The sequence below is a fragment of the Argentina silus genome, assembly GCF_951799395.1.
Source record: "Argentina silus genome assembly, chromosome: Y".
In the NCBI taxonomy this organism is placed as follows: Eukaryota; Metazoa; Chordata; class Actinopteri; order Argentiniformes; family Argentinidae; genus Argentina; species Argentina silus.
Window position 1 is genome coordinate 15,604,016 of NC_139654.1, and position 12,820 is coordinate 15,616,835.

Below are 12,820 nucleotides of genomic sequence, written 5' to 3' on the forward strand. Positions count from 1 at the left end.
TTAACAATGTTGTTATGCTGTAGCAAATAAAGGCCTGCTAACTTGGCCACAGTAAATTGGGGGTGAGCTTCTTCACCGAGCTTGGCCTATAGTGTTAGTTCTGACTGAGTTGGGCCCAAAGCTGTTCAGAATCGCTTTAGCCAACACATAATTGGAATAATGAGTATTATGTTCAATGCTACAATGCTTCTTTTTCTCTTGCCCTTTAGTTCCCCCCTTGTTTGTCTCACCCAATATGTTCATCTGTACATGATATCCACTGGGCTGTCAGGAATGGTGAAAGCATAAAGTCAAGTTTTAATGAAAATAGTTCAGTTCTTCTATTGACAAAGCAATGTCTTTCAATTCCCAGTTGCATCGCATGTTCTAGTTCTGCAGCAGTGGTGTCTACTCTATTCTATGTCTCTATTTCATATACTGTAGGACAGAGCACCTTGTCAGTGTTAAGTGTCAAAGACAATGCAGGCCCCATATGAGAAGCCAGACAGACAGCCTGCCACGCACAAGGCTTTGAATGAAAACCCTATTACAAGCATTTGCAGGGCTCAAACCTCCCATGGAATCAGTTATCTCCAATAAGACTATCCCATGTGAATAATCTGTACCTGACCTATAGTAATGAATAATGAGTAATGAATAGTATATACCTGACCTACAGTAGGCAATGCTAGCGTTACTGTACCTCAATGAAAGATCTCATAGAGAAGAGGTTAGCCAGCATGGTGGACAGGCCTTGGGCCAGACAGCTCTGGGCAATGAAGCCGGCCTTCAGCTCCGCCAGGCAGATGGCATCATCACCCTCCTTCCAGTTCCAACTGGGAATGTTCAGCAGGTGGGCCTACAGTACAAACACACATACACACACACACACACACACACACGGACAAGGGGATGTTACACTCTCTCCATATCAGATGTTGTTCCCACTGAGGGGCCTAGAGTACACACACAGAAGTACAAGTGTGTGTACATGTGTGTGTTACACACACTTTCCTCTAATACTGGTTGTCAGTATCTGTCCAAGCTAGACATATTGGAAGATGAGGAAAGAGAAGTGTCAGTTTTTTAAAACCATGGAAGAAACAGGGAGACATTAAAGGGATAATCAACTCGAAAATATATGTTTGTGACTGTAGCATTAAAGGGCCAATCTGGGATTGGTACAGTACATACATTTTTTGACTTTTAAATAAATTATATATAGCCATTGATTCTTGAAGAACGTACTGTAATTAATTAATGCCTCATGAGCTTAGTTCAATTGTCCCCATCAGAACCCAACATTGTTTTACTCCATTCTTTCTAAACAATGTCATTGTAAACAAACTGTGTATCTTCAAAACATAGTTAAAACTATAATTTTGATCGAATGGGTGGTCAATCCTTGCATCCATAGCTCTGTCTATGAATTTGAGAGTGGTTACATTTCTCCAGCATTTCTCCATCCCTCAGTTGTTTACCAAAAAAAGTGGCGGGGTGACCGCTTTGTTGTTGTTTGACTCCCAGATTCCCCCTTTAAAGGAAACTAGTAAAGGTAAAAATGTACTGGTCGTACCTTGTTGTGGTATTGTAACATTTGAGTGATGATTCTGATCTTTGGGTAATAATTCTTGATAGAGATGACCCTATGAAGTAAAACAAACAGCATTGCAGGTTTAGTGAAGAACATTTATGAAGACACAGTAAGGGATTATTACTGAACATGCATCTGTGTAAATACAAATATATACACTAATGCATACAGTATTGACTGTGCAGTAACTATTCTAGTGACTACTGTGATCACATACATAAAAGTGCATGTATGAAGCTGTATAAACTCCTCAGGGTGTGAGAAGAAAATGTTTCAGTGGCTTTTTCATCCTCTTCCAAGCTCAACATCTGTGATTGGTGTGTTAACACTGGGACCCCCACAGGCACCTACAGACATCATGTGACACTAACCCTAACCCTACAATAACTCTGCTGTTGGTTAAACCCATGTCTCCCTCCTTCCCTGACTTTTCCTAAATGTCTGTTTTTAACATGTTAGCGTTCCAATTTCAAAATCACACATAGAAAAAGGAAGCATTTTCATGACTACCATACCTTTCATTGATAGCTTACGTCAAGTCATGTCTTGCACCTGTTGTTTTCTCCCTGTTGTTTTCTCCCTGTTGCTTTACCCTAGATTTACCCTCATAATAGTAAATCGAAACTGACCTTCTAGTCATGAATGGCTTACCTATTTCAACAATAATGGCTATAAGCAACATTTACAGAAAGACAATAACTTATTTGCATGATCAATGCGCAATTAAATGTGAATAGAAGCCAGTGCGCAACCAGACACATATCCTTCACACCCGTATGTCGAAATGCAGGGTTATTGTACTCAAGTTACAACATAGTTCTTCTCGTAGTCTATTTAGACCTTGTTTTTAATGAGTATGTATGTGTGTCTGTGCATAAAGGTGTAATTGCAGTAGACCATGGCAGAGGACTCAATCGCACGTCTCGGGACAAAAACTTAATCCAAAAGAATAATCCTTTAATTCCAGAAAAGAGTTTGGTACACAGGTAGACAATTAGCAGGGAAGCAGATATACTCCAGGTTTTTATGGTCGGTCTGTAACAAGTTCCGTGACACAGAGGCGGAGTCGAGGTGGTGTGGTCTGGGAAAATCCCGTTTATTTTATCAAATGTTCGAAAAGTGTTCATCAAGTTCGTAAAAACCCAAAACACTCGGCGACTTTCCAGTCGCCCTCCTTTCTTCTCGAACGCAGAGGCACACACATCTTAAACCATCTAGTCAACGAGGCTTCATTTGCAACAGGTGTGCAACGGAGCCTCGCCGACGTCACCCTGGCCACGATCCTGTAGCGCCCTCTACAGGCCGAACGCTGCATGTCCCCCCACATACCCCCACCGCCCGACACAGGCCGGGGACACGACGGCCGACAACCTACTCGCCCCCCCCTGCACGGGAGAGGAAGTCTGCCACGACCATCTGCGCCCCCGGTCTGTGCACGACCGAAAAGTTGAAGGGCTGCAACGCGAGATACCACCGGGTGATCCTCGCGTTCACATCCTTCATGCGGTGGAGCCACTGGAGGGGAGCATGGTCGGAGTAGAGGGTGAAAGCGACCCAGCAGATAGTAGCGGAGGGCGCCGACTTGATGGCCAGGCACTCCTTCTCCACAGTGCTGTACCGGCCCTCCCTCTCCGATAGTTTGCGGCTCAGGTACAGCACCGGCCGGTCAGCCCCCTCCACCCGCTGGGTCAGCACTGCTCCCAGGCCTCTATCCGACGCGTCCGTCTGTAGGGAGAAAGGGAGGTTAAAATCAGGCACATACAGGACTGTTTCTCCACAAAGAGCTCCCTTAAGGGCCTCGAACGACCCCTGGCACTGGCCCGACCATTGGACCGGATCCGGGGCACCCTTCCGGGTGAGGTCCGTCAAGGGACTGGCCAGCTCTGAAAACCCCGGAACGAACTGCCGGTAATAGCCAGCCAGCCCCAGGAAGGCCCTCACCTCCTTCTTCGTCTTGGGCCGCGGAGAGGCGGCGATGGCTGCAGTCTTTTCAATCTGCGGCCGCACCTCCCCCCGACCCAAGTGGTACCCCAGATACCGGATCTCCGTCCGCCCGATCACGCACTTCTTCGGGTTGGCCGTCAGCCCCCCTGCCTCAGGGACCGCAGAACAGCAGCCACACTCTGCACATGCTGCGCCCAGGTGTCACTGTGAATGACAATGTCATCCAGGTAGGCCGCAGCATAGGCAGAGTGCGGCCGCAGAATGCGGTCCATGAGGCGCTGAAAAGTGGCTGGGGCTCCGAACAACCCGAAAGGGAGCACCGTGAACTGGAATAGCCCGAGCGGAGTGGAGAATGCAGTTTTCTCCCGGGATACCGGCGAGAGTGGAATCTGCCAGTATCCCTTCGTGCAATCCAACGTCGTGAAATACTTGGCCGTGCCAAGCCGGTCCAAGAGCTCGTCAACCCGGGGCATCGGGTAGGCATCGAACTTGGAAACCGCATTAACCCGTCTATAATCCACACAGAACCGTATAGCCCCATCCGGCTTGTTGACAAGCACGATGGGGCTACACCAGTCACTGCGGGACTCCTCGACCACACCCAGCTCCAGCATGGCTTCCAATTCCCTGCACACAATGTCTCGTTTGTGTACCGGCAACCTATAGGGACGCGTGCGCACCGCTAAACCCGGCTGCGTTTCTATGTTGTGGTCGATAAGTGTATTCCGACCGGGCAGGGGAGAGAACACATCCGCGAACTTAGCTTGCAAATCTGCAACGTTCGTGGCCTGGCTAGCAGAGAGATGGTTATCAATACCGACCGGAGTGCTAACTTTTGATTTTGGGACTTCCGGACCGAACTCATCTCTCTCTGGAATTATTGTAGCCAGAGCAACAGTGACCACGTCGTTCCATTTTTTTAGGAGATTTACGTGATACACCTGCAAGCTATCCCCCCGGTCCGAGCGTACTACCTCGTAATCCACGTCCCCCATGCGACGTGTGACCACAAACGGCCCTTGCCACTTCGCTAGTAATTTTGTGCTGGAGGTGGGTAACAGTACGAGCACCTTATCTCCCGGTGTAAATTCTCGTAGGGTAGTTCCCCTGTCGTACAGTCGCTTTTGACGCTCCTGGGCTTGCAGCAAATGCTCGTGTGAGATAACCCCTAGGGCGTGGAGCTTTGTGCGCTAGTCCAGGACGTATTGAATCTCGTTCTTACTGTCGCTAGACCCTTCCTCCCAATTTTTATTAAGAAGGTCTAGGACACCCCGGGGCTTACGCCCGTAGAGTAATTAAAACGGGGAAAACCCGGTGGAAGCTTGTGGGACTTCCCGTACCGCAAACAACAGGGGATCTAGCCATTTATGCCAATTCCGACTATCCTCGTGTACAAACTTCCGGATCATTGACTTCAAGGTCCGATTGAACCTCTCACAAATGCCATCAGTGGCCGGGTGGTAGACACGGGTTCGATGTTCAACAAGCTATACAGTTCTTTGAGGGTGCGTGACATAAAATGAGTGCCCTAATCGGTGAGAATCTCTTTCGGGATTCCCACGCGGGAGATTACTTGAAACAATGCCTGCGCGACACTCCTGGCAGAGATATTGCGCAGCAGTATTGCCTCGGGGTATCAGGTTGCGTAATCTATCAAGACCAACACAAATCGATATCCCTGTGTACACCGATCAAATGGCCCGATAATATCCATGGCTATGCGGTCGAATGGGTTCTCGACCAATGGTAAGGGCCGCAAGGGGGCCCGTGGAATGGCTGGGGGATTTACCAACTGACATTCGCGACAAGCGCACCACCTACGCACCTCTGCCCGAATTCCCGGCCAATAAAATTGAGCCATTATACGGTTTAGTGTCTTATCATACCCTAAATGGCCCGCCATGGGGTTGAAATGAGCCGCCTGGAAGACCATTTCCCGGCGGCTACGGGGAACCAACAACTGGGTTACTTCCCCCTGGCTATGTGAGTCACGACTTACTCGGTACAACCTGTCGCTGATAATCGCGAAATAGGGGTGGGCGCGCACTGTGTCCGGCCGTACCAAAGTACCATCGATCGCTATCACTTGGTCATAGGCCGATCGTAGGGTCTCGTCACGAGACTGCTCGAGGGGGAAGTCACCTAGCAGCGGATAGTTCGGCTGGGAAATCTCGGGTTGAGACCCCCCCGCCGGCTCCGGCTCCTCGGCGGTGTCGCGAGGCGCCGCCTCAGCACAGAGCACATTACACGCCTCACACCTCCCTCTCTGTCGTGCACGCACCCCGGTAGCCCTCTTTACCGCTTGAGGAAACCCCTCCCAATCTACACCCAGAATAAAGGGATGCGTGAGGCGCGGGCTAACCACCGCCTGTACACTATGCTTTTTCCCTTCAAAATGAATTTTGATAGCGACCACAGGGTATTCGTGAATGTCCCCATGCACACACTTCACCAACACCCTCGATGCCTTTAACAATGCCTCCGGTCGAACCAGGCGCTCCTGGATCATGGACTGCATGCAGCCCGAATCCAAGAACGCCTGGTGCGTATCATGTTGTATCCTTACCGGAACACGATACGCCGCTCCTGGTCCGGGGGGAGGGCCCGGTATGTCGCCGATGCGGACGACCTGCCCCACCTCCCTCACTGGGCACTCTGCCTGTACATGGCCCGGCCGTCCGCATCACCAACACACCCCCCCTGTCGCTCGGGGTGCTTCTTGTGGAGCCAGGGCTGGTTCTCGACATGCCTGCCCCAGCCATCTCGTCCTCGGGGCGGGCGCCGGTCTCTCCTCCTCCGGCACCATGGCTCCTTCTGGGCGCCGGCCCCCTGGCGTGGGGCCGGGGTTGGTCGCTGGAGCTCCTGCGGCGGGAGGGAGAGATGGTCCTCCGCCAAGGTAACGGCAGCTGCGAGATCCTGTGGCCGGTGGTACTGGACCCAGGCGGCGGTCCGGGCCAGGAGCCCCGTGAGGAATTGCTCCAACACCACCCAGTCCCCGACCTTCTCCGCCGAGCTGTTCCCTGGGTCCAGCCACCGCCGCGCGCTGTCCCGCAGCCGCTGGGCGTAGGCAAAGGGCCGGCTCCCCTCCTCCATCGTCAGGGCCCGGAACCGGCGATGGTGTTCCTCCGGCGTGAGGCCCAGGCGGTCTCGAATTGCCCGGGCCAGGGACGGGTAGTCCCGTTGGGCGGCCGCTGGCAGCGAGCTGCGCCTCACCTGACAAGAGGGGCAGCAGATGGTGTGCCCACGCGCCGTCCGGCCACCCCGAGATCCTCGCCGTCCCCTCGAACACCGCCAGGAACGCCTCCGGGTCGTCCAGGTCCCCCATTTTCTGGAGGTGGACCTTGGGGGGACCTTGTGCCGGCCCCGTCTTGATGGCCCCGACGAGCTCCAGGAGGAGGGTACGGTCCTCAGCCCTTGCCGTCACCATCTCCCTCACTGCAGTCTGGTGTTCCTGCTGGAGGTGGGCCTGCTGCTCCAGTATAAGGGCCATCCTTCCGATAGCCACGCTTAACGCCTCCATTCCCCTTTCCTCCGCCTTCGCTGTGTCCCAGGTTGGGCGCCACTGTAACAAGTTCCGTGACACAGAGGCGGAGTTGAGGTGGCTCTGGGAAAATCCCGTTTATTTTATCAAATGTTCATCAAGTTCGTAAAAACCCAAAACACTCGGCGACTTTCCAGTCGCCCTCCTTTCTTCTCGAACGCAGAGGCACACACATCTTAAACCATCTAGTCAACGAGGCTTCATTTGCAACAGGTGTGCAACGGAGCCTCGCCGACGTCACCCTGGCCACGGTCCTGTAGCTCCCTCTACAGGCCGAACGCTGCATGTCCCCCCACACGGTCCAAACCAGAAAAGGATGCTCCGCTCCCTCCAGCCAGTGGCGCCACTCCTCCAATGCCGCCTTGATGGCCAACAGCTCCCTGTTCCCCACGTCATAATTCCTCTCAGCAGGAGAGAGTTCCCAGGAGAGGAAGGCCTAGGGATGAAGTTTGTTGTCCTCTGAAGACCGCTGGGAGAGGACAGCCCCAATGCCCACGTCCGAGGCATCCACTTCAACAACAAACATATCCCGGAAAACGTCATTAACAAGAGCCTGAAAAACAGCGGGGGCATTTGTGAGTCCAAACGGCATAACCAGGTACTCATAGTGACCACTACGAGTATTGAATGCCGTCTTCCATTCATCCCCCTCCCTTATCCGAACCAAATGATGGGCGTTACGGAGGTCCAGGTTTGTGAATATCTTAGCCCCTTGCAATAATTCAAAAGCATATAAGGGGAGGGGGTACCTGTTCTTAATGGTGATCTCATTAAGGCCTCGATAGTCAATGCAGGGACGAAGCGTCTTATCCTTCTTGTCTACAAAAAAGACCCCAGCAGGAAAAAATTAAGGGCGAATGAGCAGCTAGGGAAGAATCAATATATTCCTTCATAGCATCCCTCTCCGGGGCCGATAAGGAATAGAGACGCCCTCTGGGAGGAGACGATAATTAATTGAAATGGTTGAGTGGTGTGAGTGACTCTGCACAGTAGGCGACCATCTAGAGCGTTGGCCTCAAATGGCTTGGGCAGGGGAACAATGTTTAGTCCAGAGACACTGGTAAGGTAGCTCCTTCAGTTACTTGCTTCTGTCATCAAGTTTTTTAGCTAACCTCCAGTCCATGAAACTCTAATCGGACACCCGTCTTCTACCCTGACACAGACCCATAAGTGCTCTCACTGCCTCTTGACCGGGGTTCGTGTGATCCAAAATCCTGCGGAGTGTGTTCTTGAACTCCTCTAGGGAATTGCAGATGGGAGAATCCCTAGCCTATTCAGCAGTGGCCCAGGCCTCGGTTCTGCCGGTGAGATGAGTAATGATGTACGCCATTCCGGCGCTCATTCTGTCTGAAATTACATCACCTGAAGCTCAAAATGTAATCCACACTGGGTCAGAAATGCCCAACTGCGAGCGTCTGTGAATATAGTGACAACAATTATGGAGCCTTTCCTGGGCAAAGGCAGAAATTGTCAACTTCTAACCTCCACACTAACTTCCCTGGCAAAGAAGGTGGACTTCCCGACGACATCTCCCAGTGTGCTTTATGGTACAGAACCCGCAGTGGCCGGAGAATTGCCACAACTGGCACCCAACAGTACGTACCAGCCAAACGAGAGATGTCCGATCCCTGTCCGCCCGGTCCTGCACCCCTGCCCGCCCAACCGGTGTCCTCCCTCGCACAGATGGTGGGGGAGGTGGCGGCAATGCACCGAGACCAGGTGACCGTGCTCAAGGAGCAGGCAGGGCTGACCCGGCAATACATGGACGCGTTCCAGCAGCAGTCCCTCCAGCAGACACAGGTCCTGCAGCAGCTGGTGGCTCAGGCGGCAGCTGCGGCTGTGGCCCATCCACCCTTAGCGAGGCCATAGAACATTGCGCTCCCCAAGATGTCCCCTACGGACGACCCCCAGTCCATCCTGGAGGTGTTTGAGGCGATGGCGATGTGCGGCTGGTCAGTGGAAGAGTGGGCTGTGTGCCTGCTCCCCCTGCTAATGGGGGAAGTGCAGAAGGCCAGCACAATGCAGTGACCAGGTGACTGGAGAATAAATTGTTTGTGAAGGCGGAGAAGTGTGAGTTTCACGTTCCCAAGGTGTCGTTCCTGGGTTACATCATCGCCCCGGGGCAAGTTCAAATGGACCCGGCTAAAGTGTCCGCCATGGCGGAGTGGCCAGCCCCTATGACTCTGAAAGAGCTTCAACATTTTCTTGGCTTTTCAAAATGTTATCGGAGATTCATTAGAAATTACAGCCGCATCACATCAAGCTCCACCACTACTCCCTTTCGGTGGACACCCGAGGCTGAGGCCGACCTTACGGAGTTAAAGCACCGTTTCGTCTCCGCCCCAGTCCTCATCGAACCTGATCCGGCCGTGCAGTTCGTGGTGGAAACAGATGCTTCGGACACTGGGGTAGGTGCGGTCCTTTCTCAGCGGTCCCCTAAGGACAATAAACCCATGTGCCTTCTTTTCCCGCAAACTGTCCCCCCCTGAGAGAAACTACGACGTTGGCAACCGGGAGCTGCTCACCCTAAAGATGCCATTAGAGGAGTGGCGACATTGGCTGGAGGGAGCTGACCAGCTGGACTGTTTGGACCGACCACTGGAACCTCGTCCATCTCCAGTCAGCTAAGCGATTGAACGCACGGCAAACGAGGTGTGTGTTGTTTTTTGGGCGTTTCAAATTTACGCTGACTTATCGCCCTGGCTCCCGCAACGGCAAATCTGACACCCTGTCCCAGCTATATTCCGTGGAGGAGATGACTTCGGAACCGGGTCCATCTTACCACCCACCTGTTTCGTCGTCACCCTCACCTGGGAGATAGAGTCACGGGTCAGGCAAGCCCAGAACCAGCAACCTGATCCAGGTAACGGCCCCCCCAATCGCTTGTTTGTTCCTGACACTGTCCGTTCCCAGGTTCTCCAGTGGGCTTACTCCACCCACCTCACGTGCCATCCAGGGATTAATCAGACGATGGCATTCCTCCAGCAACGGTTTTGGTGGCCCTCCATGGGTGCGGACGTCCGATCCTTTGTAACTGCTTGTACAATCTGTGCCCGGAACAAGACGTCCTCCAGACCCCGTTCCGGCCTCCTTGGTCCCCTACCTGTCCCCAGTCAACCTTGGTCTCACTTTGCCTTGGATTTTGTCACCGGTCTCCCTCCATCAAATGGTAAAACCACCATTCTCAACATTGTGGATAGATTCTCTACGGTTGCCCACTTCCTCGCTCTCCCTAAACTTCCCTCCGCCTGAGAGACCGCTGACATCATGGTGGATAACGTCTTTCGGCTTCATGGCATCCCGGCTGATATCGTGTCCCCAGTTCATCTCCCAGGTCTGGAGGGCGTTTTGCAAGGCGTTGGGCGCTATGGTCATCCGGTTACCACCCCCAGACGAATGGTCAGTCTGAGCGAGCCAACCAGCAAATGGAGGCAGCGCTCCGATGTGTGATCTCTGCCAACCCGTCCACCTGGAGTTCCCAGCTGTCCTGGGTGGAGTATGCCTACAACTCGTTGGTCAACTCATCCTCGGGTCATCCTCTGTTCCCTTGGCTACCAGCCTCTATTCCCAGTGCAGGAGGAGGAGATTGCAGGCCCATATGCGGCGCTATAGGAGGACCTGGAGACAGGCTTGCACTGCCCTGCTCCACGCATCCACTCGCTCCCAGACGCAGGCCAACCGTCATCGTACCCCAGCTCCGTTTAAAACTCCCTCCCTCCCTTCATGTTCACCCACCTTCCATGTGTCACAGATTAAGCCTGTGTCGTCCAGCCCTCTGTCTCTGCCTGCGCCTGCCCCCCCTTCCCCCCGGATGATCGATGATCACCCAGCCTACACTGGACGTGTGTCGCCGGGGTCGAGGAGTCCAGTACTTCGTTGATTGGAAGGGGTACGGTCCTGAGGAGCAGTCTTGGGTCCCTCATGCCCAGATCCTGGATCCGACGCTCATCAGAGATTTCTGCCGGGCGCATCCACCCGGTCCCCGAAGTGTGCCAGGTGGTGCCCGTAGAGGGGGGGGTACTGTCACGCCCTCCACTTCCACCTAGCCGGTGTCAGTCTCTCTCCCTCTTCTAAGCCTGGGTGTTTTGGTGTGGGCGTGTCTGCCGATAGTTCACGTCATCATCTACATATCTGCGGCTCGTCTCCTCATCACCCTTCTGTGTTTTATACTCCGGTTTTCCATTCATTCCTCGCCAGTTTGTTATAGTGCTTACCCCAATACGTCCCAGCAATTCCTTGCCTGTTGTTTTTCCTGGTTTTTGAACTGTGTTTTTGCCTAACCTCTACCGGATTATCTGCTCTTCCTAGGTCTGCCTTATCATGCTTTGACTTCCGCCTGAAAACCCTCTATCGGATTATCTGCCTGTCTCTGGACTGCCTTCTCGTGTACCGACTGCTGCCTGATCTACTCGCCTGCCTCCCCTGCCTTTCTGCCCTGTCTGCTTTGCCTGCCCTGCCCACCTGCGTACCGGGTCACCCCGTTACCATTTCCCTGTTTTGTTCCTAATTAAATATCGATTTTATTTTATACCTGTGTCCCGACTCTGTGTGCGGCACTTGGGTTCACTAGTTCTGATACTTGACACATTCATTCATCATCCCTCATAACATCAGTCATGTAGTTTGCATGACAAAAGTCCGAGCAACGTACCCCAAGACACTGATAATTATTTAGGACTCTATTTCCCTAATTATATATTAGCCCAACATTTATTATCTTCTATTTTCATTGAGTTTTTAGTTTATCTTCCCCAGGGACAGTTTTATTGCTTTATCGCCGTTCTAAATACGCAGAATTAATTCTTAAATATTCGTCAAATTTCATTTATGACCTTCCCAAAATTTAATTTTAATCAAAGTAGCAGTTATGATTCTAAAAACCTTTTCAATCCTTTCTTTGTCAAATTATAGTTATGACATTCCCAAAATAAGATTTTACTTAAATTTGAACAGTCTTCATTTTCTGATAGTTCGACTTCCCCAAAGAGGGCATCACCCCGCCAAGGCTTTACCCTTCCTGTCGACAGATGAGAGACCACTGATCGCTAATACAGACGTTTAATAAAATAGGTGCCTGCCTGCTTACCTTTCTCTCTATTGTGCACAGTAATCAGGGTCACTCTTCCATCGACGGAGATGTTGCCCTCCTGGCTGGCTCACCAAATAATGTGGAGGAATTCTCCTTTCTCCCTAATAAATTTGGTTGGGTATCGAACTCCAAACTTCAGTGAATGAACATGTACAAATCTAATAACAATGATTTATAATAAGTTGTAATACAAGCTTGCAGGAGTACAATAGTGTCTCTCTCTAAGAGAGTAAGTCGGGGGTACAGAGAAAAGGGCACAGTACTTATAGGACAGAAAGCTTCCTATACATTCCATTCCATAGTATGGCCAGGCCATATTAGTCTCTTTTTTGGTCTATTTTCCCAGTTTCCCAACATTCCGATCCCATGACTTAACTGAAGGTACCCGTCCCCTTATCTCTCCCACCAGCACCCAATCACACATGAATGTCTCCCAGACTAACCTTGGTTGTACATACATATTACTCTGCATTGTGTTCTTTAATATATGCAACTATAGTTATGCAAAATGATTAATAAATGCAATTATAGTTATACAAAATGATTTGCCTTCCACACCTCATAGTTTGATTTCAAATCCAAACTTTTGGAGTGTAGAGCCGAAAGAAGAAAAAAATGTTCAATGTCCCATTACTTATGCAGGGCACTGTATTACTATGTAACCTCTGCAACC

The 12,820-nt window shown here is 51.5% G+C and overlaps 1 protein-coding gene across 1 annotated transcript in view; it reads right to left on the reverse strand.

Moving 5' to 3' along the window:
• Window positions 1–12,820, reverse strand: part of LOC310824004 (calcium-activated potassium channel subunit alpha-1a-like) — a gene marked incomplete at both ends in the record, with an annotated part of 253,970 nt that overhangs the window by 69,738 nt on the left and 171,412 nt on the right. Inside the window, 2 exons of the mRNA XM_083696912.1 lie at window positions 683–838; window positions 1,556–1,625. Of these exons, the coding sequence (XP_083553038.1) occupies window positions 683–838; window positions 1,556–1,625 (226 nt within the window). The remainder of the gene's footprint in view (window positions 1–682; window positions 839–1,555; window positions 1,626–12,820) is intronic.